This window comes from Neophocaena asiaeorientalis, unplaced genomic scaffold (genome assembly GCF_003031525.2).
Source record: "Neophocaena asiaeorientalis asiaeorientalis breed wild unplaced genomic scaffold, Neophocaena_asiaeorientalis_V1.1 scaffold67, whole genome shotgun sequence".
NCBI classification, from domain to species: domain Eukaryota; kingdom Metazoa; phylum Chordata; class Mammalia; order Artiodactyla; family Phocoenidae; genus Neophocaena; species Neophocaena asiaeorientalis.
In genome coordinates, this window is record NW_020173731.1 from 2976974 (window position 1) to 3003844 (window position 26871).

Consider the following 26871-nt stretch of genomic DNA (forward strand, 5'->3'; position numbering starts at 1 on the left):
GGCTCATGATGCCTGCATATTTTCAAAACCCTGTCATCCGTAAATGAGCTGGAAAATACCACATACTTGTATCCTTGCTGATGGGATTTAATGGGTACACACAATGTGCTAAGCGCTGGCTGGACATATTATATGCCTACATAATCTTCATGACCCATATTCCAAATCACGTCTTTTAATATAACTGAATACATTCACTAAATCTAGTAATATCGGTTGTTAAAACATTTTTACTATTATAAGAGGCTGGTGAAGTTAGCAAGAAATGGTACCAATGTTCATAGTATATTTGTACTTAGGAATCATTTTTACAGAAAACAAAGGTGAATTTTTTAATAGAAAAGATGCCATATTTTAATAGAAGACCACCATTTATCAGAATGCATACCAAAATACTACAACAAATTGGTCTTCAACAGAAACAGCACAATGACAGAAAACTTGATATGCTACACCTCTGAGGAGTCTGCAACCAGGCTAATCGGAAATCAACACACAACTCCCACTACCCCACACACAAATATGTACAGGTTATATAAGCCAAGATTTAGAAAACACATTGGAAGAGGAGGGACACACCCACATATGTATTTGTGTGCATGTTTTCCTTGAACACATACAACATTGTTTTCTTTTGTTTTACTCAACTCAAAGAAATTCTTGATCTAAAATTATTTTATGCTTAACACTATACCAAGGAAATACCATAAAGCAAGTTTACATTTTCCTGGGAGCTGTTTGTTGCAAGTAAAAAATGTTTTGCAATTTTTTAGTGTAAAAGTCCGTATAAAAACAGGAGTTGTTATATAGTGCTTGCCATTTGTGTTAACGTTACCAGAAAGCTTTATACAGGACTATTATACATTACAGAAGAGGAATATCAATGAAGAGGTAATCAGTGCTTCCAAACTTTTCTAACTGTTATACAGGGGCGATCTAAAGAGTCCAACATATTTAGATTTATAAGGAATAGTTTTCTTCCCTCTGATAATGTGCTCCCTTAATAAAGAAAAACCCCACAGACACACTGCCTTCTATTCAACTACAGCCACCTTCCAGGGGTGCTGACACACAAGGGCTCTTCTACTGGACCCTACAGTTCTCACTGCCCTTGGACTCGGGGCCAGCTTCTGGGCTGGGAGCCAGCCGGCCTTGCTTGGCCCTCAGGCCCTCCCTGGGGCTGTCAGCCGAACTTCTCTCAGGAAGGTTACTGATGGAGAGAGATCTGGTGGTGGGTTCTCGGAGGGCAGTGCCTGAATCCACTGGGCTCTGTTGAGTAACCTTGACCTGCAACACAAGCGTCGTTGTTAGGGGTTTAAATCACATTCACATTTTTACAACACGAAAAATCAAGCACTTAGATCACCAAATTTGAAGTTAAATTCTTCTTCTAGGAGTTGTACACAGTTTTACTATTTCTTCTTCCCCGAAAACAGGCCCCCATCTAACAGAGAAGCTAGAGAAAAGAGTCGGACACAATCTCTGACCAGCCAGCCGCCTTGCAAGCTTCCCTTGACACCTCTGACGGCCGCAAACTCACTCCCAAGGCCAGTGTGACATTCTCAGGTCAGAAGGTACGCTCTTTGAGGGCAAAGACTATGTCCTCTTTACCTTTGCATGCATAGTGCCCAGAATATGCCTACCTGGCAAACATTCAATATTTGCCTAAATAAGAACCCAAAGCAGCTTCCCTTTATCTTAACTGAGCCCCTGCTGTCATTCAAATGAACGTATTCCAAACGAGTAATACCACCTTCACAGAGTAGAAGCTTTACTTACAACATTTAAAAGACCTAGAACCTCTTCCTCACATACCAGCATTTTAATCATTCCCCTTACATGGCTGTTTTATTCCCATATTTGGTTTATGGCAGAAGGGCAGCTATCTAAAAATAAAGTCCAGAAAAAAGTAAATTCCCTTTCTGATGTCCTGCCTTTTAAGAGAAAGAGGGAATCTCAAAAATGCGAGACTTTAAGAAGTAGATGAAAGGGCAGGGTAGCTGGTAAAGTCGAGATATTTTTGAGGTTTCCATGGTAGCAAAAAAAGATATGGGGTCGGGAAAGAGAAAGAAGAGCACGACAGAGGAAGCACAGAAAAAACGTCACTTAACCAAAGTGAAAGGCAAGAGTAGACAATTCAGGTAGGAAGATTTGTAAAAGAGAAAGAGGAAGGACTCTTAACAAGGGTGCTCAGCACAAACATGCTCAGTACCAAGCCTGATAAGCGGCTATGGAACACGTCACTCCCTGCGCAACGGACTGCCGGTGACCTCCTTCTGAAGCAGTAAGAAGAAAGAATGGAAATTATTTCCCTGTTTATATTCTTTCCATAGGAAGTACGTGGTCTTAAAAGGCAGCTAAATACTCTTCATTACAGAAAACATAGTAAATCTGGCCGACAGATCAGATCCCTGGAAAGCTTGCCTCTACCTCAGAGGATGTGCAGGACATTTAAAAGGAGCAGCCTTGAAGAATTAGGACTTAATGGAAAATTACTGTCCATGGAAAGTTGAAGGAAAAAAACCCAGAGTTTTACTGGCACTCCTTTTTCTTTTCCTCTTTTTTTTTTTTTTAAAGTAGAAAGTGATACAAAAACACACTTCCCTTGAACCCAACAGCTGCAGGAGAATCAAACCTTTAGATTCACCATTAAAAGCAGGGGGATGGAGAGATCAAGCTGGGGAAAGAGAATTTAAGCTGCTCAATTCCTGAAACCCAATTAAATAGCCAAGGCCCACCCTTTGGCCTCCCCCTCTAGACTCAATTTCTTTGATTCTGAATTGACGAAACTGTAGCCGGTGATCAGAGTTTACACTATGGATTTGATCCTCATGGTGGTTAGTTAGCCTCAGACTCACCCATAACTAGGTGAGGTCGGACTTACCAGGTACTTAAGCTATTAAGTGCACCCATACCCTGACTGTCTTACAAACTGTGTCTGCAGCCACAGTGGGGAGAGGGCAGGTATGCAAATGGCTCATTGGAAATGAATCTCATTAGTAGGAAAAAATAGCTAAGACCCCAAGAAACTGCTGACCGACTGTGGTGACGGCCTCACCATCATCTTCTACAATTAGTGGACGGTCCTCTGGAGCTGACTACCAACCCTAGGTTCAGATCAAGTTTACACACAATCACAACTCCCTCGTTCCCAGCAAACTGGGAGCTCTGGGCTTATTCACCCCAGAGACATAACAGAGAGGGATCCTCACCTAATCCGCATTTTACCCATGTTCCCCTTTGAACTTGTCAGATGTCACTAAAGGTTCCATTAAACGATCTAGGAAATCTCTCAACACTCAGCCAGTGACTTCAGGCAAAGGCTCATAATCCCAAGTTTCTAAGCAACTGCTTCAGGAAACGACACCTTGCTCTCTCTTTTTTCAAACTGAATGATGAAATATGCTCAACAAATGAGGCAAGCATTTTATAAGGTGATTCAGAAAATGCTGAATTAAATTAAAAATCAATAGGCTGGGACTTCTCTGGTGGCGCAGTGGTTGAGAATCCGCCTGCCAACGCAGGGGGCATGGGTTCGATCCCTGATCCAGGAAGATCCCACACGCCGCGGAGCAACGAAGCCTATACACCACAACTACTGAGCCTGTGCTCTAGAGCCCGTGAGCCACAACTACTGAGCCCGCGTGCCACAACTACTGAAGCCCATGCGCCTAGAGCCCGTGCTCCACAGCAAGAGAAGCCACCGCAATGAGAAGCCTGCGCACCGCAACGAAGAGTAGCCCCCGCTCGCTGCAACTAGAGAAAGCCCGCACGCAGCAACGAAGACCCAACACAGCCAAAGATAAATAAAATAAATTTATATATATTAAAAAAAAAAATCAATAGACCGGGTTTCAAAGGCTTACATCTAATCATGAAGTCCCCTATAACCTTCTTTCAAGAGGAACCACCCTCCATTCATGTGCAAAAGTGCACAAAATTGCTTAGCAATTCATAACCACTGGTGCCTACTGCAGCCTGTAGCTAAAGCAAGCACACAGTCTGCAGGCAACCATGGTTATTGCTCTGTCCTCAGCAGATGCGACAGCAGCGTGGAGAGCAGGCCCCCTAGCGTGCAAAGCTCTCTTTCTTAGATAGTAAGTCTAAACTCCACATGGAAACTGCTTTAAATAACATCAATTCCTCATAAAAGAAGGGAAAAATGACCCATATGATGATTTCATGAGGTGATTTCCTAACACACCTTTAAACATCTATTATTGCAATCACTTCAGGACATCCACAGCTCCATTCATTCAACAAATATCTCTATTAGACATGAGGACACAGGTAACTGTAAACATACCCAGGAACATCACAGAAGTCATACTGGAACTCAGAAGGCAGATATTTAGGCGAGTAATTACAGTAAAGTGAGCTGCCGTGAAATAGCAGGAGGTACAGGGTACTACCTATGTATCATGATTTCCTGTTTTAAAAGAGCCAAATACTTCATTTCAGGAATTAGCTTGCGGTTAATAGCTTTAGTCAAACCTGGAAGCTTCACTCTTTAAAGGTGCTAGTTACTTTATGGAAAAGAAGCTGTTCTTATTGTCCCTTGGAAAGTCAGGACCTACTCCAGTGTACTCTTCAGTGTTCTATTGCTACCAGCATCCAAGAGTTAAATCCAAATGTGAGTGAGTGAGTGAGGAAAAAAAAAAAAAAAAAAAAAAAGATAAAAAGGTGGGTGGAGGGGTGGGGATGGGGAAGAAATTTGCACAAAACAGTAGAATATTTCTAATACAAGTCATGAATGGGCCCATTTTAATAAGTGAAAGAAAACCTCAGACCCTTCTTCCTCACTCCTGAGTTAATCAAAATTTTATTATAATGTAAGTTATGAACAAACTTAATAGTAGGCATAAATTCCTTAATCCTTAAAGCCCTTATACATCAACATAGCAAACATGTGCGTATACGTTCTTGCTTTGATGCAGCTAATCACCAGTGTCTTTGTGTTTGGTGTCTAAAATCCCACTGAGGAACATGCCTGCCCACTTAAGAATTACTACATTACACAGATAGGGTTACTACACTTTCAAAGCTTTGTTGGCTGGTTCAAGGTAATCATTGAATACTTAAACTCTGACAAGTAAGCAATCAAAGTAAAATCACGACATTAAAAAAAAAAATCTGTGAGCCATTCTAGAAACTTCCAACAAGATTCCTGCAATCCCTAGTTTGAGAAACAATGGGAAAAGATTAAGACTGGAGCTGAGAGAGAGAGTAGGTGTTAAGTCTGGGCAGGTTCAATCTTCGTAAGTCTTACTTTCTTCCTCCTTTTATAATACTACTTACTAGGAGAGTACAATACAATAAGAAAATAAAACTTGAGTTCCATAAAATACATATACTTTGCATACATAAGTGGTAGATGCTGGTATGGATTATTGTAACGGGACAAAGATCTGTGAAGCAAATATCCTCTATGCTTTAAATAACGTGACTGGGCTGTTGAAGGTGCAGAGAGGTCCCTGAGATCCCAGCCCTCCCTACCCTCAACAATCAAACTAGAGACATCCATAAACAGAGCTACTTTCTCCAGATATCTACTGAAATATGTGCTTTTTGTAGAAAGTAAAGGAATAATAAAACACAAAGAGTCAGCAGCTGGGGGGCAGACGGGTGAGAGGGAAACCTGTGAAGCAAGCGATGACCAGTACCCATGCCAAATCCTTCGATGGTACTGCCCGAAACTTTCTTACAGACCCTCTGAGCTCTGATCTAACAACGCCAATTCCCGCCAAACGATTTACAAGTGGCCCGCTGGGTCAAGGACAAGATTGTGCGGCAGGGTAATGTGATGTTTATCCTCGCATCTGCTCGCGACTTTCCTCACCACTGACTTCTTTATACCCCAGGGGGAAGGTCAGACTTTGAAGAGCTCCTGAGTCAGAGGGCGCAGTGTCAAACCCTTGCCCAGATAATGCTGTCACTTCCTGGATTTCAAACGGTAGATACATGTTCACAGTGGTTTACCTTTTGTGATCTGCTGCCACCAGCTGTTGGTTTGGAGGTCTCAGCGAGATTTTCTTTGTCGAGACTTAGGGGGGATGGTGCTAACCTCTGTGCAGCAAGGCGGGGGCTGGTCCTTGTCACCATGGTTGTTCTCCGCAGGATGTATGGGCTAGTCTTTCCTGTTGGGATGTCGGCAAACCCTAAAGGCAAAAAGCTGCCTGTCAACACTGCTGGCTCCAATTCTATCTACGGTGGGAGTACTACTCACTAGGTAAAGTCTGAACAAGGATAAGGGTGACTCCGAAAACACTTTCTCCTAGCCACAGTGGACAATGGACACACTTTATTCATAGTTACCCTGGAGTCATCAAATTGAATAAATCACTAACAGGTTTTTTTCTTATTAGAAACGTAAGAAACCACGTGGGGAAAATAACATTAAACAGAAAAAAATTTTCCTGCTTCTTTTATGTGGATGTCTTAACTCGCACTTTTCTAAGAAGAACACACCAGCAGGCCTTCCTGAAAGATTTGGATTAGAGGAGGAAACAATGGGTGAAATGGAAAGGAAAGAGATAAAAGAAAAGGTCTGCTCTTGTTGAAAGGAGGAAAATGTGAAATGGTAGCAGCTACTTGAGGTAACTACTCTCAGGCAGAAAAACTATGTGGGAGGAGAGATTTGACCTTGCTCTGCGCTCATCATCTCCTTCCACAGAGGGAACTGACAGGACCTGTGATGACTGAGAGGTGAAGGGCAATGCCAAGAATACTTAAAGAAAGCATGTCACACACAGCATTAAAATAACTACAGTAACTACAGCAGCATGTGGTTTTGCTTTGTTTTTAACCCTTTAACTACAAATAAAAAACAGAAACGAGAAAGAGATAGCTAACTATTTAGGGGTTTGATTTCCTAAAGCCTAGAGTTACTCAGAGCAGTACTTCTCAAACTATCTATGGCAAAAAATTGGTTTTGATATTTTGCGGGGGAGGGGTGGGAAGTAATTTCCCATCTGCTGTGGAATGATACTTTTGTATAGTACAATAAGAATGGATCTAATAGAGAACCGATTATGTGCTTGAATGTTGCAACAATAGCAAAGGGCTATGAAAATTTCAAACTCTTACTCTTGATTTCTATACATTGTTTTGATCATGGAGCAGTAACAAAAGTTCCTAGACTGGCCCCAATCTCTGGGCCGCACTTGGAGCACCAGTGGGTTTCAAAAAGAAAAAGTGGTAAGTGGCTTCAGCCAGGGGTCCAGCATCATCAGGCCCATCCTCTAGCTCACCCACTACCTGGGGGTCACACAGGACTGAAGGTGGGAAAGCTCAAAGGGTGTCTTTGACTTGGGGATTTTTCAACGCAGAAATGCCAATTTCTAAACAGGTTTTTGACAGCCATTTTTCAAATCTCCTAGTACTTTTGGTACTGTGACATGAGTAATTAGATCTTAGCCATTCTCTCATGACAGAAAAGAAAGTATATACCTTACCAATTTAACAGTGGACTATTGCTTCTGAAGGTCAACGAGTACTGTTACGCAATAACCTAAAAAATAAATGCTTCTGTCTTTTTGTATGTGAATTTTTATGAGCACTTTCAAAAGAACACAAATACTTTTTGAATTATGAGTACCTTTCTTTACAACTTCTGGAAGTCCCTCTGGCTCAGGCTCAGCATCTTCTGCATCCTCTGCAGGATGAATACCACTTTTGACTGCTTTCCTGCTTTTTTTAGAAAATTTCTCTGGTGTAGAAGGTGTGGTTTCTCCCCCATCCTCCCGAATCCCACCGGACCTTTGCCTCTTGCCTGAAGCTTTATTTTGGCCAGATGATAACTTCTTTTCAGTAGCAGAAGGGACTGGGGATGGTCCTGGAACAACTGAATTCAGCGAAGGAGAACTTCGAAGATTAAGTTTAGATTGTTGTGAACTCAGACGGGCAACCTGTGTTTCTAACATCTCTTTGGCTTTCTCTAATTTCTCATGGCTTATAAGCAGGGAACAGTATTTATCCAGGTATTCGTCTGCCTCCTTGGTTTTTTCTTCAAGGGTTTCTTTCAGTTCTTTCATCTCGGTCATTAATTCATCAACATTAGCATCCACAACAGTACCTGTCAAAAATAAAGCGACACATCATTTGTAACTTGACGCTTCTCTGATTAACACTGGGCATCAGCAAGCAGATAACCTTAGACTTGCTTCTTGATTTTTATTTTTAGGAAGAGTGGCAGACGGTCTATCTGTATATGTTCTTATAGTTCTTGTTTGGGAGGGATCATATCAACATACATATTCTACTGAGTTACATACTTATTGGGATAGCTTAAACATAACCCACCAAAATCTCAAACTCATATTTCAGCCAATCCATCAAACCTTCTTGTAGTTATCATACGACATCAAATGAATTAATTTATTACATCCCCGATTTTCCCGTCCGTCCTTTCTATTGTAAGGGAATGAACAGTAAAAGTCGAAAGAGAATATAAAGTCACTGCTGTAATGGCTTTGGGAGATAGGAAAGGGCCAGTGACGAGACAAGGCCAAAGAAGTTCTGAAAACCATTTGGAGGCAATGGAGGATCTGATGGACAAGGGCTTGAGGGATACTATAAGGGAAGAGGTCTCAGTAACTTATAGCTGCCTGGTTGGCACTGATTCCACTAGAGACACTCCCTGGAGCCCCAATCCATTCTGAGTACTCTTCTCAGGAGGCAAGACTGTTGACCTCCCACCTGTGCCAATTTATATATGGTCCAAAAGAGGCACTTATACTATGCTTGCCATCATCTATCCACACAGAAAAAGCATTCCACTCTGGGGGCATACGTGGAGAAAAGCGGCAGGAAGAGTTGTCATTTCTTTTTTATTTCACCTCCATACCCAAAAATATAGCCCCCAACCCTTCCATTTAGTTGACCCACCAGGATGGGCCAAGGACAACCAGAATCAGCTGTTTATAAATTACCAATGCCAGCTCACATGCCAGTCTTCCTTTACATTAGAACTACATCATGGACATCCACATGAAAAACTCTTCTTGGAAAGGCTCATTAGCAGAAAGGGCTACCAGTTTTTTGTATGTTTTATAGAACAGAAGATGCAATAATTCTGTTTTTAAAATGCAGGCTTCATTCTGAATCCTATTAATGACCCCAAGCTAAGCACAAAATTCTGAAATTGGAAAATGCTGAAAACGGCTAACTGCTGAAAATCAGCATGCAGTCATAGAACAGAGCACTAACGACACTTCCCATGCAGACACACCGTAAATGTATGATTCACTAGTGGAAAACAGTCTGGGTTCACTGATGTACCCAGTTAACACCGACCTGCTTTCTGTTTCTCTTGCGCAGCTTCAAGATGAGATACCTCTTTCTGCAACATCTCCTTTTCTTCTTCCAGCTGTTTACAGGATTTGATCAACAACTTTATTTTCCCCTGGGCACGATCGTTTTCCTTCTTCAACTTATCTGCATATTTTAGATTTTCCATCTACAAAACAGAAGTAATTCCACTTAAAACCTCGAATTGCTTTTCATAAGCATATGGAAAAATAATAAGATATAATTAAGAATCATGTGCTGTAAATCTAAGAACTATTATCTTCAAAACAATTCATCTTCTCTGCACAGTGTCCTAAGTCCCCCCAGTAGACACTGTGGTTTTGTCACTCCCTTTCTTAGTGTCAGCAAGCATCAGTCACAGTTCTTAACATAATGTCCTATTAAGTAGCCCACTATGTCTGTGTTTATCCAATAGGAATCACACCGGGAGGTAGGGGCCAAGGGTCCATGCACTTATTCTTGGTAGGTCAAACACTCTAGATGACAGAATTGTTCCCTTTTGTGATCTGTGCTGTTGCACAATTTCAATACCTAAGATGGCATTTGTTTCGTCACACCAATTGACACTACCAATGGCTCACAACACAAATTTAAGGCCAAATGATATTATGGTTTACAATACAAATTTAAATTTTACAGCAGCTCAAACAAAAAGTGAATAGAATGGTGGCAGACTTATGTCATCAAGCACTTCTCAGTAGAACATGTTCACAGTTCCTTAAGCACAACTGCAAGATCAAAAAAAAAAAAGATCTGAAAATGATTTCCAGGCAAAACTTGACTTGAACAGATATGAAGGAATTTATTCCTTTATTTATCCCACCTTGAAAAATATTCATACATTTTGCTGTAGAAATATGAATTTGATTATGAAGCATTACCCCAAGATTCTGATGGGACATTATGTAATATGTGGCATATGCATTGTATTATGCAATATCTAAGAAATGCAGAATTGTAAAACAATCTAGCTCTAAGAGTTTCTGATAAGAGATCATGAACATATAAAGGCAGACCAAACTATTAAAAAAAAAAAAAGAAGAACCTGAGCATCGCATTCATGTTACAAGTAGATTTCATTCTTCGCACATTTCACCTTGAAATAATTTATTAGCAATGTAAATCTGCGCTTTCAGAACTTTCTATTTCTGATTCCAACAGTAATTGGATTAGAGATAGATTTAATTCAATTTCAACAATGCTGGGACTTCCCTGGTGGTCCAGTGGGTAGCCCTCCACGCTCCCAATGCAGGGGGCCTGGGTTCGATCTCTGGTCAGGGAACTAGATTCCACATGCATGCCACAACTAAGAAGCCCGCATGCCGCAACTAAGAAGTCCACATGCCACACCTAAAGATCTTGCATGTTGCCACGAAGATCCCACATGCCATAACTAAGACCCAGCGCAGCCAAAATAAATAAATAAATAAAGCAATGCTTATCAACTTCTACTTCATTAAAATTATATAAGATTTGTATAGACTCAACTAACAATGTACCACTTTGTACACGGCATATATATAAATAGACATTCCCCACAGTACAACTGTCGAAGATTAAAAAAAAGGAGAAAGTGAGTAAATTAAAACTTAGACCTGAAGCTACTTCTGTCTTGTTATTAAACCTAACATCTCTCATTTTGTAGCAACAGGACATTATGGGTCATTAATGTTATTTTGCACTTAGTTTGTATTTTACTGGTATATTTCCTTCACCTTGATCATTGTATAAGAGCTGTAAACATAAGAAATCTATACCTAGTTTTCTGACCTTTACTGAAAAATATTTATTTTCCAGGTTCATATTGTACATTCTGGATGGTATTTGTTTTATGAAAAGAATTTTGTGGGTATCAAAACAGCCTCCCTCTCCAGGTAGAATTGCTGTAGCACCTTCTACAGTCTCACAATACTGAGATGAGGGCTCACCTCCTTTTTTTATAAAGAAAAAAGTTTTATGGTCCTTGCAGGGAAAAGAAAAGGAGAACATACACATACGTGTACCTGACCAAGTGCTTGATCTCCCCATAAGCCATGGTAAAGTGGGTTTGGTGACAGCAGTGAACCTGAAGACCAGTCATGCAAGACTTTCACCACCAAATTATTATTAACCACACCTGGAGGGGCCTGCCCTGATCTGTTATTGGCTTGCTCTTCATATCCATCTCAAGAAGTCTTTGACATCCTCTACTCTGAAAGGATTCACTGAGCAATGAATGAAGTTTATTCAAGCTATGGAACTGCAGGCTATCCTCTAATTTTTAAAAACAACTCAGCAGACAAGTGATGAATGGTATTATTTATGATAACAAAAAACTTTTTTCATGAAAATTAAAATGAAAGCACTTAATTTCATACTGTTAAAACCACTGTTAGACGTATGAACCATTCTAAGTCATGAAGTAATGATAAGTGAACATACCTTGGTTTTCTTCAATTCTTCTAAAATCTCAGTGGTCACTTTCAGAGAATTATTGAGTTCTTCTTTACTGGACTTTAAGAGGTCTATCTCTACCTTCTGGGAGCTGAGACATTCTTCCTTAGAAGTTAATTTCTCTCGATATGTCTGGATTTCCATTTCATACTAGGGCAGAAAAATGTTACTTTAGCCAGGAGGCTCAGGTGAAAATATTGTAAAGAAAACAAACAAGAAAGAAAACTGCTGATCCGGGGACCATTTCAAATGGTCTTTGCAACTCCCTTACTATTCTACTCCAAGACGGAAATGTATTTTTAAAAAAATCAAGCCATAAAATAAGACATGTACAAGTAACTGGTGGAAACTTAATAGGATGGGATGTTCACAGGATTATACATCATAATAATAATGCAGAACACTGACCTTCTTGGAAAAAATGCCTCATCACCATGGTCAACACACTCTCTCCAGTTCCCCCAGTCACCAGACCACACATTTTTACCTGTTTGTTTATATCCAGAAGCAAAGCCTGGTGTTTCTTTTCAGCTTCCTGAAGCTGTAGCTGATATTCAGCTATTTCTTCTCTCATCTTCCCTTGCTTTTCCATCTGGTCTTTGTGTACACAATCCAAACTCTTCTTCAGTTCACCGTTTTCTAGAATGAGCTCCTTCAGTTGACCCTAATGAGAAAAATAATAAAATCATGGGAAGATAAATAAGAGCCTGGATATATATATCAACATCTAGAAAATACTGAATACTGAGTACTGGATATATATATCTATATCTAGAAAATACTGAGTACTGTCTTGCCTGTAATAGTTTACAGGCAAGACAATCTATATAGAATTAGTGCTATAAATCCTTAGCAATGTACAGTCAACACTCTGTTTCCCCAGATTTCACATTCACTGATTCAACCAACTACAGAACAAAAATATTCCAAAACACAAATTCCAGAAATTTCTAAAAAGCCAAACTTGAATTTGCTGTGTACCAGCGACTTTTTACACAGCATTAACATTGTATTTACAACTATTTAGGTAGTATTAGGTATTTTAAGTAATGTAGAGATGACTTAAAGTATACAGGAGGATGCGTGCAGGTGATATGCAAACACTATGCCATTTTATATAAGGGACTTGAGCATCTGCGGATTTTGGAATCTGGGGAGGGCCTGGAACCAATGCCCCGTGGATACCAAGGGATGACTGTATTCACTTTAAATGGCGATTTCACCTCCAGTGGCAATTTCCTTTGCTCCAGCCCAAGGTTACATCCACGGGGAACACAGAGTCTCTGAAACCTGGACTTCGCTACTAAAACACTCTGGACCAAACCCTCCTAGGCTCCCAGGCTCACTTATTTAAGTACTTCTAGTGCAGTAATTTCTTGACCTCATTAGCAGCATCACCACCACCTTCACACTCAAGCCCCTCCAGACTTACGTTTTCTTCCTTGGCCAGCTTAGATTCCATCTTCTATCAGTTTAAGAATTTCCCTCCAAAGGCCCCCCACTCTTCTGCCCTTCTCTCCCTTCACTGTGCAGGACTATCAAAACTGCAGCCCTAGGGCTTCCCTGGTGGCGCAGTGGTTGAGAGTCCGCCTGCCGATGCAGGGGGGTGCGGGTTCGTGCCCCAGTCCGGGAGGATCCCACATGCCGCGGAGCGGCTGCGCCCGTGAGCCATGGCCGCTGAGCCTGCGCGTCCGGAGCCTGTGCTCCGCAACGGGAGAAGCCACAACAGTGAGAGGCCCGTGTACCGCAAACAAAACAAAACAAAACAAAACTGCAGCCCTAGAGGTATCTGGCTTCTCCGTGCCTGAACCCAAATAGATGTTTCTATACGTGTTTATATACATGCTGTGTCCACTTCCTCAGCAACCGTTCACCCTCAACCCACTCCAACCTGCTTTCATCCCAGCTCCTCCTGAAATGGCTTTTCACGGCATCGTTAAGCTCCATGTTGCAAATCCCAGGAGCACTCCTCAGCCCTCATCTCATTCGACCTCCAGGTAGAATGTGCTGCCGCTGATCACTCCTTCGGTCTTGAGACAGCCTCCATGCGTGGCTTCTAGAACATGACACTCTCCTGGTTTGCCTCATCTTGTCTTCTCAGTTTCTTTGCTGGTTCTTCCTCACCCTACATGCTGGAGGGCATCTGGGCTAGGCCCTGAGCCATCTTCTCTTCTCCATCTATGTTTTCTACCATTCCCATAATTTTTTAAACACTACCTATATTCTGAACTAGCCCAATTCATGTATCCACCCTAAACGTTTCCTTCAATCTCCAACCTCATGTATTTGGTGTCACTTTAGATTCTACTCTAGTTCTTTACCATGGCTTCCTACCGCTCCAACCTTCTTTCCTATTATTTTCCATCTGACTCCAGACACAATGGCTTCCTTTCCATTTCTAAAATGTACAAAGATTTTTCTAATTTCAGAGATTCTACCACTCTGCTCTCTAGACCTAGAAGGCTTCTTCGTCTGCCCTGTTCTCCACGTGGCTGACGCCTTGCCTTGCACGTGACATTCTCTGACCACGCCATCTAAATTAGGTTCTTCCTTACCCCACACTCCACTTCCCAAATATTCTGCAGTGAAGAATCTTGTTTCCTTTATAGCACTTAACAGTTTATGATTATTTGATATATTTCCTATTTAATGATTTATTGTATGTCAAGATGGTAAGTTCTATGGGTGCAGGAAGAACCACAGGACAGCTATCACCCTCTATTCTATCCTCTGACTCTAGCCGTGTTTATAGAATGAATAAAGCCATCGCAGACTAACAAACTCATATGTATGGCCTTGAGGCTGAACACCTAGCTTTCCTTTTTAGTAGAGCCTATAAATGAAAGACAAATAACAATATACTTGAGATACTCCCAAGCTGCTCAGTACCAAAGGAGATTTTAGCAGATGCAGGACTCAAATATCATCCATAGGAACTCCTTCCACACAGCATTGCCGGAAAATTCCATGAGCCAATTCCTGAGATTAAATGCCAAAGCTTTTCAATGTTCATTAGATTAAATACCACATTTAAAGAAAAGAACTAACTTCCCCAACTCCTTATATAGGCCATTACAATTACCGTTTCAACTTTTTGTGATTACTCTGGGTCATAATCACAATTATATTTTGCTGTCCTTTTCTGAGAATTACTTAGGGATGAAGTTGCACAAGGACTACATGAATATAGGAGTGTTTACCATTTGCATGCATGGTAGCTGCTACCTAAGACTTGGTGTTAAAGAGATTCAGGAGAAAGCGCATGAATCAGCAATGTGTATTAGGGGACCAGCAGTGGGAGTGGCAGCCCAAACGCTATAGTTCTGCCACAACCTGCCCTAAAGTAGCACCCCACGACTGCTCCAACTTTACATCTTACTATGACTTTCTTTCTGTTACTTTGTTAGTTCTTTGCAAGATCAGTGCATTTGTCTCTAGCAAGTTCTGGCTTGTAATCTGTGGCAGGCTAGGACAACAGCCTACTGAAAGCAGCATGAAATCCATTTCTGGTATGCATTAATGTAGTTACAAGGGTCATCTTCTATGAAAAAAATATTTGGGCTCCATGACAGGTATTTTCATGTGTTCAGGGGCCTCGCCTGACTCCTTCTGGGCTCATGACAGTGCTGGATGGCGAAAATTACTGCAGGTCTGATCGTGACATGAGCTTGGGTTACTCTTTTCAAAAGCTAAAAAAAAAGTTTAGTACATTACAGAAGGTCTTAACAAAAACAAACAAGGAGAGCGCCCACAAGAATTATCAGAGTGTAATGAATCTGTCACAGAGAAACTTACTTTTCTGCTCTTCATTTCTTCCGACACTAATTTTAAATCTTCAGTTAGCCTGTTTTTCTCCCTACTAAATTCTTCTTTCAGCTCCGTCGTTTTCTGTACCATCGCAAGCATTTCCTTCTGCAGCTCAGTTTCCTTCACAGTCATTGTGTTTACCTGAAATTTCCTCTTCGTTAGGATCTGCTTATGGTTGTCTGTTTGATCAAATTAATCACTCTTATATGGCATATTCACGACAGTCGCTTTAGCCTCCAATAATAAAATAAAACCCAGCTAGTTCTCCCTTTACTAATCCACTCAACTAATATTCTCAAAACCTACTGGTAAGCTTACCTTTTCTTCTCTGCAAGATTTAATAAAAGAAAACAATAAGGAAAGGAATGACAAAGAAAGATAATATTACCAAGTCTTAAAATCCTTCATAGAAGTAAAGATTTGAATTAAACTTAAATATCAGAGATTGTATGAGGCAGTGACTTCATCTATCAGCTCTTGGATCTCTTGCTAATTCTCCAATGCCATGCTAAAATGCAAGAAACATGAATATGATTCATTAAAACCAGTTAAAGCAGTATTGTTTACATTCGTCCCTATATCAGATTGAAACAGCCTGGTATAGTTTGTCTGTCTCCACCCATAACTGCCATACAAAAACTTGAAATTCTTGGAAAATACAGAGGTATGATTGATTGTATTTTCTGGACAGTCTCTTAATATTTGTCCAGTAAAAACTTAATTTGAAGGAATCACTTTCCTAGGTCAGTAAGTATAGGGCAAAAACGTAATTTTTCTTTAATATTTGAGCTTCCAGATGGCAGATTTTCCCCTTTAAACATCAGCTAACAGAACAGGAGACTGCCCAAAGAGAAGGTACAAAAGAGGGGCTGAAAGCACAAAATCCCCAGGACATGCCCCGGGAGCCACGAGGGTTCTATCAGTTACAATTGTATCAGTATCTTTAATAGTTCTTTCTCCTAAAGGCAAAAAAAAGGCAGGGCAGCAGCAAAGGGGATCCCTACTGATTCGAACTGATATCTGTTATACTCTCTACAGCAGTGGTTCTCAACTGGGTATGGGTATGGGGGCTACTATTCTGATGTACTGTGAGAAAGGAACCATGCACAACCCAAAAGCTTCTGCCCTGTCCAGGTGCCACAGTGAAAACCATGCCAATCCATACCGGTGCCCCATGGAAGTGTGTGCCAAAGCAAAGGGTCACCACTGCTGGAGCCAACTCAATGTCCCCACAATTCAAGACCCCAAAAGCCTTTACAAAGTTTGGTCCAATACTGCAAAAGCTGTCCAGAAGGAAAGAGAATTGACACAGTGGTTGACCCTCCCGCATGACAACACATTCAAATGTACAGAGATAAAGCCACTTACTTTTTCAACAAAGGACAGTTTTTCCATTTTTGTCAATTGAAGCTCTTTCTCCAGATCCTTGGAAGAATTCTGCAGAGCTTCTAAGGTGTCTTGCAAAGTGTCATTTTTGGATTGCAGCACCTGGGTCTTCTGCTCCAATTCCACCATCAGATTTTCCAGTTTTGTTCTTTGCTCCTCCCAAAGTTGCTGTTCTCCTTCCATCTGGGACAGTTTAGAGACCAGCTGCTCTTGGTCTTGAATATGATTTTTTAGTATCCTGATTTCTTCATCCTTTTTCTCTAGTTTCTGTTTGCCATCTTCTACTTCTTGAATGAGGCCATTCACAGAAGACTGCAAAAGCATGTAATTACTTTTGGCCTCGTCAAGGCCCTGTAGCAGTTGAGCCTTCTCATGTTCAAGGGAATCTACCTGACTACTCAGGCTCTGTTCTTCTACCTTCCAGGTCTCCTGGTCATCACACAAGGCTGCTACTTTCTCACTTAGCTCTTTCAATTGTGTCTGCAGTATCTCCACCACAGCTTTAGATTCTTCTTTCATCTGTTCTTTTTCTTGCTCTTTTTCTTGCAATAGATTTTCAAATGAAGAGTTTAATGTTTCTAATTCAGACACTCGACCTTGCTCTTTTTGTAATTCTTTTGTCAGATCTTCTTTTTCTGACCTTGTATTGACAAGATCTAACTCCAAAGCTCTCAGATTTGGGGCCATCTCCTCTATTTTTGCTTTCAGGGTCTCTACCTCTGCTTTGGACTTCTCAGCCTCAAGAATCACATGCTCTTGGTTTTTTCCTGATACCTCTAGTTCTCTTTCAAGGTTCTCAACTGTATCCTTAAGCAAAGCTGCCTGATGCTCACTTTCCTTCAGTTTTTCTGAGATATGGAGCTGCTTCCTTTCATTAGTATCTAGGTGGACTTTCAGCTTTCCAATGTTATTTCTCAGCTGATGTACTTCCTGCACTGGGGAGTCCAGACTCTGTTCTTCCGCCTTCCAGGTCTCCTGGTCATCACACAAGGCTGCTACTTCCTCACTTAGCTCTTTCAATTGTGTTTGCAGTATCTCCGCCACAGCTTTAGATTCTTCTTTCATCTGTATTTTCTCTCGCTCCTTTTCTTCTAATACATTTTTCAATGAAGAGAGTAATGTGTGTAATTCAGACACCTGACCTTGTTTTTCTTGTAGTTGTTTCACCAGATTTTCTTTTTCGGACCGTATGGTGACAAGGTCTAAATCTAAAGCTTTCAGGCTTTCAGTCATCAATTCCATTTGTGTTTTTAGGGTCTCCACCTCTGCTTTGGAATTCTCAGCATCAAGAATCACCAGCTCTTGGTTTTCTTCTGCCATATGCAATTCCCTTTCAAGGGTCTCAACTTTATCCTGAAGCGAGTCGTTCCTACGCTCGCTTTCTTTCAGTTTCTCTGAGATGTGGAGCTGCTTCTTTTCATCGGCCTCAATGCGGACCCTAAGTTTCTCAATGCCTTTTCTCAGCTGGTGCACTTCCTCCTGCGTTGAGCTCAGCCTCACCGCGACCTCGCCTTTCTCCATCAGTGCAGCCTCCAAGGCCTCGGTGACGGTCAGCTTTTCATGCTCCAATTCACTCAGTTTGGTCTGCAGGCTCTCGGATTCCCTTACGAGTGATTCTGTCTCTTTATTCAGTTGTCTGATTTGGTTTTCCAGCTCACTTCTTACCAAAGACAGTGCCTGAGAGTCCTTTTCCAAACTCTGCAGCTGCTCTTGGAGATGTAGATACTCATCTTGATGAGATTCGAGCTCTTGTATTTTCTCCTTCATCTTTTCAGACATCTGATCCAGCTCTTGATTTTCTTTTGACAAAGTATCTAATTCTCCACGAAGCTGGTCTCTCTCACTTGTGACCACCAAGAGTTCTTCCTCAAGACAGTTTATAACTTTCTGCTTATTTTCATTGTCTTTTTCTAAAAACAGCTTCTCTGTTTGAACTACCTCTAAGTTGGCTTCCGCAGAGAGGGCGTGATGCTCTGTGCTTCCTCTCTCAGCTTTCATCCTCTGCAGCTCATTTTCCACACTGAGACATCTCTCTCTCCAGTTGTCAGCCACCTCGGCTACCTCATCTTCAATACCTTCATGTGACAATTTATCTGTGCCCATTTCTAAGTTAGAAGTGAGGCCTCTCGAACTTTCTACTCTCTGGTTATCACGAGAAAAGGATTCCAATTTTTCACTGAAATCTGACTTTTCTTTCTTAAGTTCCTCAACTATTTTTTCCAATTCTATACATGCTTCAATCTTGGTAGTTAGTTGTACTTCCTGTAAATTGAGTTTTGAGTCTAACTCTTTGATTTCGTTTAGCAAGCTTTCAACTTTTTGGTCACGTTCCTTTATGCCATGAAGTAATCTCAAATTCTCATTTGATGTCTCTTTTACCTGCAGTTGGAGAGTCTGAATGGTTACCTGATTCTCCAGAAAATCCATAGGTACCGAAGCATCAGGACCAGAAAGTGACAATTCGGAAATGCATTCTGAACAGCCCTGGGTTGTGTCTTCCACTGGGGTCCTATGACTGGTTTCTGGGGACTGCTCCCCGGACCACTCTCCTATAAGTTTGATCGCACTGGTCTCAGTTATTTTCTCCATCTCTAGACTGAGGTCCTGCTGAACATCTTTTTCACAAATCTGATGAATCTCATGCTTTGGTGTCCTCTCTTTAGTTTCTGAAGTATAGTCTTCCAATTCTCTTATTTCACAGCTATCGTCTCCACCCCGAATAGCCTGTAGTTGTAAGATATAATGAGAAGCCACTTTATTTTTCAAGAAGAATCAAAATAGAATAAATAGGCTGAATTATAGTATTATTTTTGAGAAACTGGCTACTTGCTTCTGCTAAACACATCTCTTCAAAGGGCATTCTTCCCACCAAATTCACCTCTCTCCATCGAAATATTCAACACAATTAAACAAACATTCAGTAAGTGTTTTCTGTGGGCAAGGTACTGGGTATTTATCATGAACACAAACCCTTCAGGGTCAGTTACGTGATCATCTAAATTGTGATGTAGTTACATTTCAAAATTTTTTTCTTGCTAGCAATATTGTAGGTAACCTAAATATGAAATTTTCTTTGGGATTATCAAATAAGAGGCTAACAAATTCCACATAAAATGGTCGGCTTCCATCTTCAGCATTTATGATATTCTTCGATAAGAGAAGGCAGTAGGGTTTCATGACCAGATTCCCAGCCCAAGGACTTAATCACAGATCCAGCACTTACTATATTCTTGGATAAATCACATGTTTGAACCTCACTTTCTCTTCTCTGTAAAATAGGGATCTGCTACTTTGACTACAAGTGCTGTCACCTCTCACCTGCCCTCCCTACCTTACAGAGGTAGAGGGAGGGAATTAAGTGAGTCTCATTGTCTGTACGCCATTACTAGTTTAGCTGGTAGACTAGAAAAGAGAAAGGTGTAAGTAACCGAACAATTTCATATTCTGTAAAGAAAGAAATGTCTCTTTGAATGACTGATATCAAATCAGAGATTTGATATCCAAATTTGTACCAAGACAATTGTCAGAAAAGTATTCAGAAATACATAATAAACTCCAATATTTAGGTTCACGACTATAACTCTAACATTAAAAACAGTCTGAAAAAGGCAAAAGAGGTTAAAATTCATATCACCTTACCATTCCTAAGTTCCAATTTGATATTTAATGTGCTTTATTAACTCACAAAGAGTGAAAACACACAAACGTCCTGAAGAACATGTTCTGACACTGTAACATGATTTTCTCCAGGAGTCTTTAAAAAACATCTTTAGTAATGTCCAATATAATAGTGTTTAAAGATAATCATGATAGAAATTTACTCCTCAAATAAAGTTGACTCACTTTCCTAAAGTTCTGGTTTATTTCTTCAAAGCTTTTGGTATATTCTGTTCTTATGTCCTTGAACCCTAAAAATATTTTAGTTTAGATTTAATTTCGATTTCAATTCAACAAACATTGATTGCGTGCCCACTAGGCACTCGATTAGAGAAATAGCATGTCAGTCCCACATACTTACATCGTCTATGTCGGTGCCAAGCAGAGACCGAGAGCTTAAGTCCAGACCTTGAAGCTGGAGTCGCGCTACTTCGAGCTCAAGAGTAAGGTGTTCCGTGTGTTTCTTTTCTGCCGCCAACTTGGACTCCATCTCTGCTGTCACACTTGTCAGCTTCTGCTGCCACTGCTCCTTTTCTGACAAATACTGCTTCCTGAGACAGTCAAGCTCTTCCCTTGAAAAACTTAGTAACCGTTCGAGTTCTTCGATTTCCTTATTTTTCGTAATCCCTTGACTTTCAATTTTCTCTTCTAGCTTCTTGAAGGACTGCAGGTACATCTGAGAGACGGTCTCAAGTTCTTCAACGCTCCTCAGCGGGGCAGAGGGGATTTCTCTCTCAGTCAGATTCTCCTCCTCCAGACTACTGCAAGAGACCTTCTCTACACTGGACTGGTTTGCCAAAACAGTCCTGTCTAAATTATTCAAAAGGGATGTTTCTCCCATATGCTCTAAAACATCTTTGTAAAAAGAGGATTCTATTGCATTGCCAGGGCTGTCAGTCACACCAGAGAGTGACAAGGACAGAAAATGCTTCTCCCCGGGTCCTGGCATCACCTCCTTTACCAAGTCACCTTGAGAGTTTCTCAGACTCATGGACAAGACTGAATTTTCAGCCTTTAACGTGTCAATGTAGGACTGTAGCTCTGACATCTTAGAGCTCATCTGGCAGTGCTGATCGTGTAAAATTTTGTGTTCACTCTGTAAAGATGAGAATTTCTCCTGTAATTCAGCAAAGTGCATGCGAACTTCTTTGTTTGACACTGTCAAGTGCTCATAGGAATTACTGTCATCCAAAGGATTTAAGGACACAGACGTCTGCTCATCTTGCTGTTCACCAAATTCACTTTCTGGCGTTTCTTTCACGAACTCACCTTGGAGAAGTCCATTTTCGCCATTTAATATTTTAACCTCATTTACTAGTTTCCCTACCTCTTCTGCCATTTTGCTAGTTGCTGTGACACATTCTGATCTTGAGTCGTTCAGCTCAGATATGAGTTCAAGCTTTTCCACCTGCAATGCCTCACACATCTTCTCTAACTCGTCCAGCTTGTTCATTGCCGTCTGTAGAGAGCACTGCAGGTGGGCATTGTCCTGCTGACTTGTTGATAACTCGTGAAGCACCGAAATGTATTTTTCCTCTGGATCTATTTCAAAGTTTCCAAGGCCACTAATATCTTGTGACTGAATGTCTTGTTGCACATCTCCAGTTTCTAATTCTCCTCCAGTTTGTAATTCGTGCTGTAGGTACTCCTCCTTCTCACTCTCCTGAAGTTTTAATTCCATGTTTCTCACTTTAGTTTCTACTTGTGCCAGTTGCGTATTATAACTGTCTAGAGAAGCATCTTTAACTTCAAGGTCCATCGGAAGTTGAACGTGACGTGTATTTATCTTCCTCTCTGCTACTTTCACAGAGTCTTGAATTGGTTCCAATTCTAGATGCTGATGCTCATGTTTCGTCTTCATTAATTCCATCAGGTGCTCCTTCTCTTGTAATAAGGCATTAACTTCCTGTTGCATCTTACTTTGTTCTTCCTTTAAAGTCATGATTTCTTGCTTTAAGCTGTCAGCCTCCCTCTTGGAATTGCTTTGGATATCTGTAACCTCAGATCTCAGGGCTTGCTGCATTGTCTCCAACTCTAGTATTAAACTCTGGTTTCTTTCTTCAGCTAATGCTAATTGTGATACAAATGCTTGGTGTTCCCTTGCAAATGTTTCCTTTAGCTGTCCCAATTCATTTTTTCTATCTTCACAAACACTCGTGCATTCATTCAGCAAGCATTCTAATTTAGAGTTCTTTTCCTGCTCTGCTTTATATTTTTCACTAAGATCCCGAAATGCATTTCCTGTTTCTTCGCATCTTTGGAGCAAAGTAAGTCTTTCTTGTTTGTACTGGTCAGATAACTCTGAAATGCTTTTGTCTCTTTCATCTATACAGTTTGAAAAACTCTCAGTTTTCTGGAGCAAGTTCATCTTCTCTTGGGTTAAGGTTGCATTAATTTCCTTGAGAGTCCCATTCTCTTGGGTCAGCTCTTCAATGTCCTTTTTATCAAGAGAAATGATGGAACTCATTTCCTTTTTCTCCAAGCTCAGAGTTTCAGACAAAAGTTGTAGCTCCTTTAGAGATTCCTGAAGTAAATGGTTGCTCTTTTTTAATTCTTGAATCTCTGCCTGCTCAGTTTCTAACTTTTCATTCAAAAGTTGCAACTCTCTTTCCTTGCTCTCCAAGGCAGCTAAAGTTTCAACAACAACATTCTGATGAACAGAAGTGTCTTCTTGTAACTTACTAATTCGTTGACTTGTTTCAGCCACAAAACTTTGATGCATCTGTTCTGCTTTCATGAGATTTTCTTCAATTTCTCCTTTGATTTGCACCAATTCTTCACACTGCTTTTGCAGATCTGAGTTCATCTGCTTTTGAGACTCTAATGAAAATTCAAGAGAAACGACTCTGTTTTGTAACATGGATGAGCTTTTAGGACTGTGGTCTGTTTCTAAATGGCATTCGCTCCTTTCTGAAGGCACGCTTTCTTGTTCTTCAATTATATTTGCAAAGGAATTATTCACTGCAGACTGCTGTTCAAATGCCAAAAGACTTCTCTGATGAGACTCACTTGTCACCGCAGAGGAATCTCTGGATTTTAGCAGATCCCTGAGGCTCTCAGATTCAGCGTGCAAGTCTTGGTAACGCTGGTTTTTGTCCATTATTTCACTTGACAGTGACTGAAGCTTATCTTCTAGATCTTCAACTTGCCTGGTAAGCTGAGAAATTTTCAAACACATATTTTCTATTTCCTTCTCATGTTTCTGATCTGAGAACTCGGCTTTCTGTTGTAGTTCTCCATAAGCTTGCTTCTGTGTCTCTGCCTCTGCAGTCTTGCTGTCTATCACATTGTGAAGGTTCCTGATCTCGACATTCAGATTTTCTCTTTCCATCTCCAATGTTCTTACCCTCTCATTGTATTCGTGACTTTTTATTTGTTGTGTCTTAAGACAGGTTTCCAAGTGATTAATTTTACTCTGCAAGCTTTCCTTTTCTGATTCCATCTGATTTAAAAGTTGTTCATTTTCACTTTTCCAGCGAGAAAACAGAGTTTTCTCTTCTTTCAATTCTTCATATTCTTTCTTCTTTAATTCCAAAGCACTCAATAAAGCTTCGGACTCTCTCTCTGTTTGGCTTAACTTTTCATTCAGTTGTTCAATGTGATGTTCCCTTTTCTTCAAAAGGTCTTGAGAACAATCTCGCTGCTTTTCCAGATCAGCCAGGGCAAGCTTCAGTTTCTCTAAAGTCAAGGAATTCTCTTGCTGATTGATTTTTTCTTGAAGATCTCTTAACATGGTTTCCTGAGAAGTATTCTTAGCTATTAAAAAAGATATTTTTTAAGTTGTCATGATTTTAATAAATATTTATTCTACAAGAATTCTAAACTCTCAAAAAAAAAACCCAAACAAACTAACAGCTTCTCAAGTCCTGTACAAACTGGCATTACTGCCTGCATACCTCCTTGAAAACAGATCGCCTGATAATTATCTAAGCTTATATAAAGACAATGGAAAATGGTCCTTTTCAGGATGGCAGTACATTTGTTTATCTCCTTTCTCAGCAGCTTAAGAAAGTGTTGTTGTATAAAATACCAAGGGATTATTTTCCTAAGCACATGAAACTTTCTTTTATTCTTTTTCCTTGTATGTGTTTATGTATATGCATATTTTTGCCCTTTGGAAATACTTATTCAAGGAGAGAAAAGTGTGACAAGAGCAGCACTAAAATGGAAATATCTCAGGAATACTATGGAGTATTCCAGATTTCTCAGAAAAGTAAATAACGTCTTCACCATTTTAGCCAAAAAATCCATAGGATCAGGCATAAGTACTAGAGTATAAAGTGTTACAGGGAATTATACTCAATATTTTGTAATAACTTATAAGGAGAAAAAATCTGAAAAAGGGATATATGTGTGTGTGTGTGTGTGTGTGTGTGTGTGTGTGTGTGTGTAAAACACAGTCATTGGGCTTCCCTGGTGGCGCAATGGTTGAGAGTCTGCCTGTGGATGCAGGGGACGCGGGTTTGTGCCCCAGTCCGGGAAGATCCCACATGCCGCGGAGCAGCTGGGCCCGTGAGCCATGGCCGCTGAGCTTGCGTGTCTGGAGCCTGTGCTCCACAACGGGAGAGGCCACAACAGTGAGGCCCGCGTACAGCAAAAAAAAAAACCAAAAACCACAGTCACTGTGCTGTACACCTGAAACTGACATGTAAATCAACTATACTTCAAGTAATATATATATATATCTTAATAGTATATGGTGCTATATATTAGTAACTCTCGAGGCCTACGTGTGAGTATCACTGGGAAGCAATATCCCCCCACATCCCGGCCCCTCACAGTGAGGGTGGTGCCTGTGAAGATGAGAATCATCAGGAAGATGTCACAAACTCCATTACCACCTGTCCTCTGCCTAAAAACTCCCCTCTGCCCACTGGCCCCTGCTAGTTGAGAATAACCACACTGCTTTCATTCAACAATGATGGGAAGGCTTCCCAAGTATGTTGAAGAAGAATAAAAGTTGTGAATCTCAATAGTAGATGAAAAAGTAGCATGTATTATAAACTCAGATGTAACTAGAAATCATTCCTATTTTTAGCCCCCTAATCTCAGTCTACATACTGAGAGTGGAAGGCTGGTAGAGATAGCGCCACAGGGGATATCAGTCCACTTCGCGTGTGAGGACCTCAAACAATGATACTGGTGACCAACACTGAAAAACGCCCTAACCCTTTCTTTTCCTATAGTTTTCTTTAAAAAAAGCTGAAGATTGACATTTCTACCTCCTGCCATGGAAAAACTGAAAGCTGTCTTAGGGAGACTGGAATTTAAAAAAGAAAACAGTCACAGAGAAGTGTGACACCCATTCCACAAGTCAGGTTAAAAGAAATCCAAGATGTGCAAATACCTCAGGGGAGAACATAAATGTAAGGAAAGACTCATTCACATTTATATATACATAAATGTGAAATGAACAGTGGATTCATTTGGTGTATACAGCATCATTCTATGGCTATACAGAGAATAAGGAAATAAAATCATTCAGTCAAGTAAGCCATCCCAAAACAATGGTCACTAAGGGCTGGGAAAACATGCATTTAACATAGGATTTTCCATTATAAGGGAAATGGTGATGGGTGAGAAGATGCGCCGTCTGGATGTAACTAACAAACACACTTGAGACACAAAATAGCACTGAGGCGAGAGACAGCCCCAACAATTTACTTTTGTGTGGAAAATATTTACCCTTCTGGTTTCAAAGTGCTGAAAACCAGGCATCTGGGGACTCAGTGTGTTCCAATAAAAAAAAAAAAAGTCCAACTATCACTCTGGAAACGAAAAAGTGGAAAAGCAAAAACTTTTTCCACATCAACTGCAGACATCTCTCTGGGAGAAGATATGGAAAAATTCAAAGAAGCTTCTAATGATATCCATCCTCCCTCATGGGAACATTAGCCTAGAGAAAGAACTCAAAAATGCTACATTTACTCACCCCTCATTTCTTCTGCAAAGTTCTGGCTCTGACTCAAACGCTGCTTGGCCTTCTTCAGTTCTTCCTCCAGGTGGCAAAATTCTCTGGCCCTTTGCTCAGACTGACTCTTAAGGAGGCTGTTTTCCCTCTTCATTTCCTAAAGCACAGGTTTAGTTAGTTATCACCCAAGCAGATGCTCAAGCAACTCAGGACTTCTGCCTTGCTGAGGGTCCCTAATGGGACTGTGTGTGTATCTCACTAGGGGAGGAATCACACTTTCCCTTTGAGCAATGAAGTTACATAGTTTTACTTCAATAAAATGATTTTATAAATAGAAGTCAAAAGCACAGAATCCAAAATGGATGATA

The 26871-nt window shown here is 40.6% G+C and overlaps 1 protein-coding gene across 1 annotated transcript in view; it reads right to left on the minus strand.

Annotated features, from left to right (window-relative positions):
* Positions 1–309: 309 nt before the first annotated feature.
* The window catches only part of CENPF (centromere protein F), a 58574-nt gene continuing 32012 nt past the window's right edge, over positions 310–26871 (minus strand). The window contains exons 11-20 of the mRNA XM_024751105.1: positions 26525–26660; positions 20954–24348; positions 16918–19659; positions 15538–15690; positions 12230–12406; positions 11731–11892; positions 9295–9457; positions 7598–8074; positions 5980–6158; positions 310–1287 (exon numbers count right to left, since the gene is read on the minus strand). Coding sequence (XP_024606873.1) covers positions 1084–1287; positions 5980–6158; positions 7598–8074; positions 9295–9457; positions 11731–11892; positions 12230–12406; positions 15538–15690; positions 16918–19659; positions 20954–24348; positions 26525–26660 — 7788 coding nt within the window. The 3' untranslated portion in view covers positions 310–1083. The remainder of the gene's footprint in view (positions 1288–5979; positions 6159–7597; positions 8075–9294; positions 9458–11730; positions 11893–12229; positions 12407–15537; positions 15691–16917; positions 19660–20953; positions 24349–26524; positions 26661–26871) is intronic.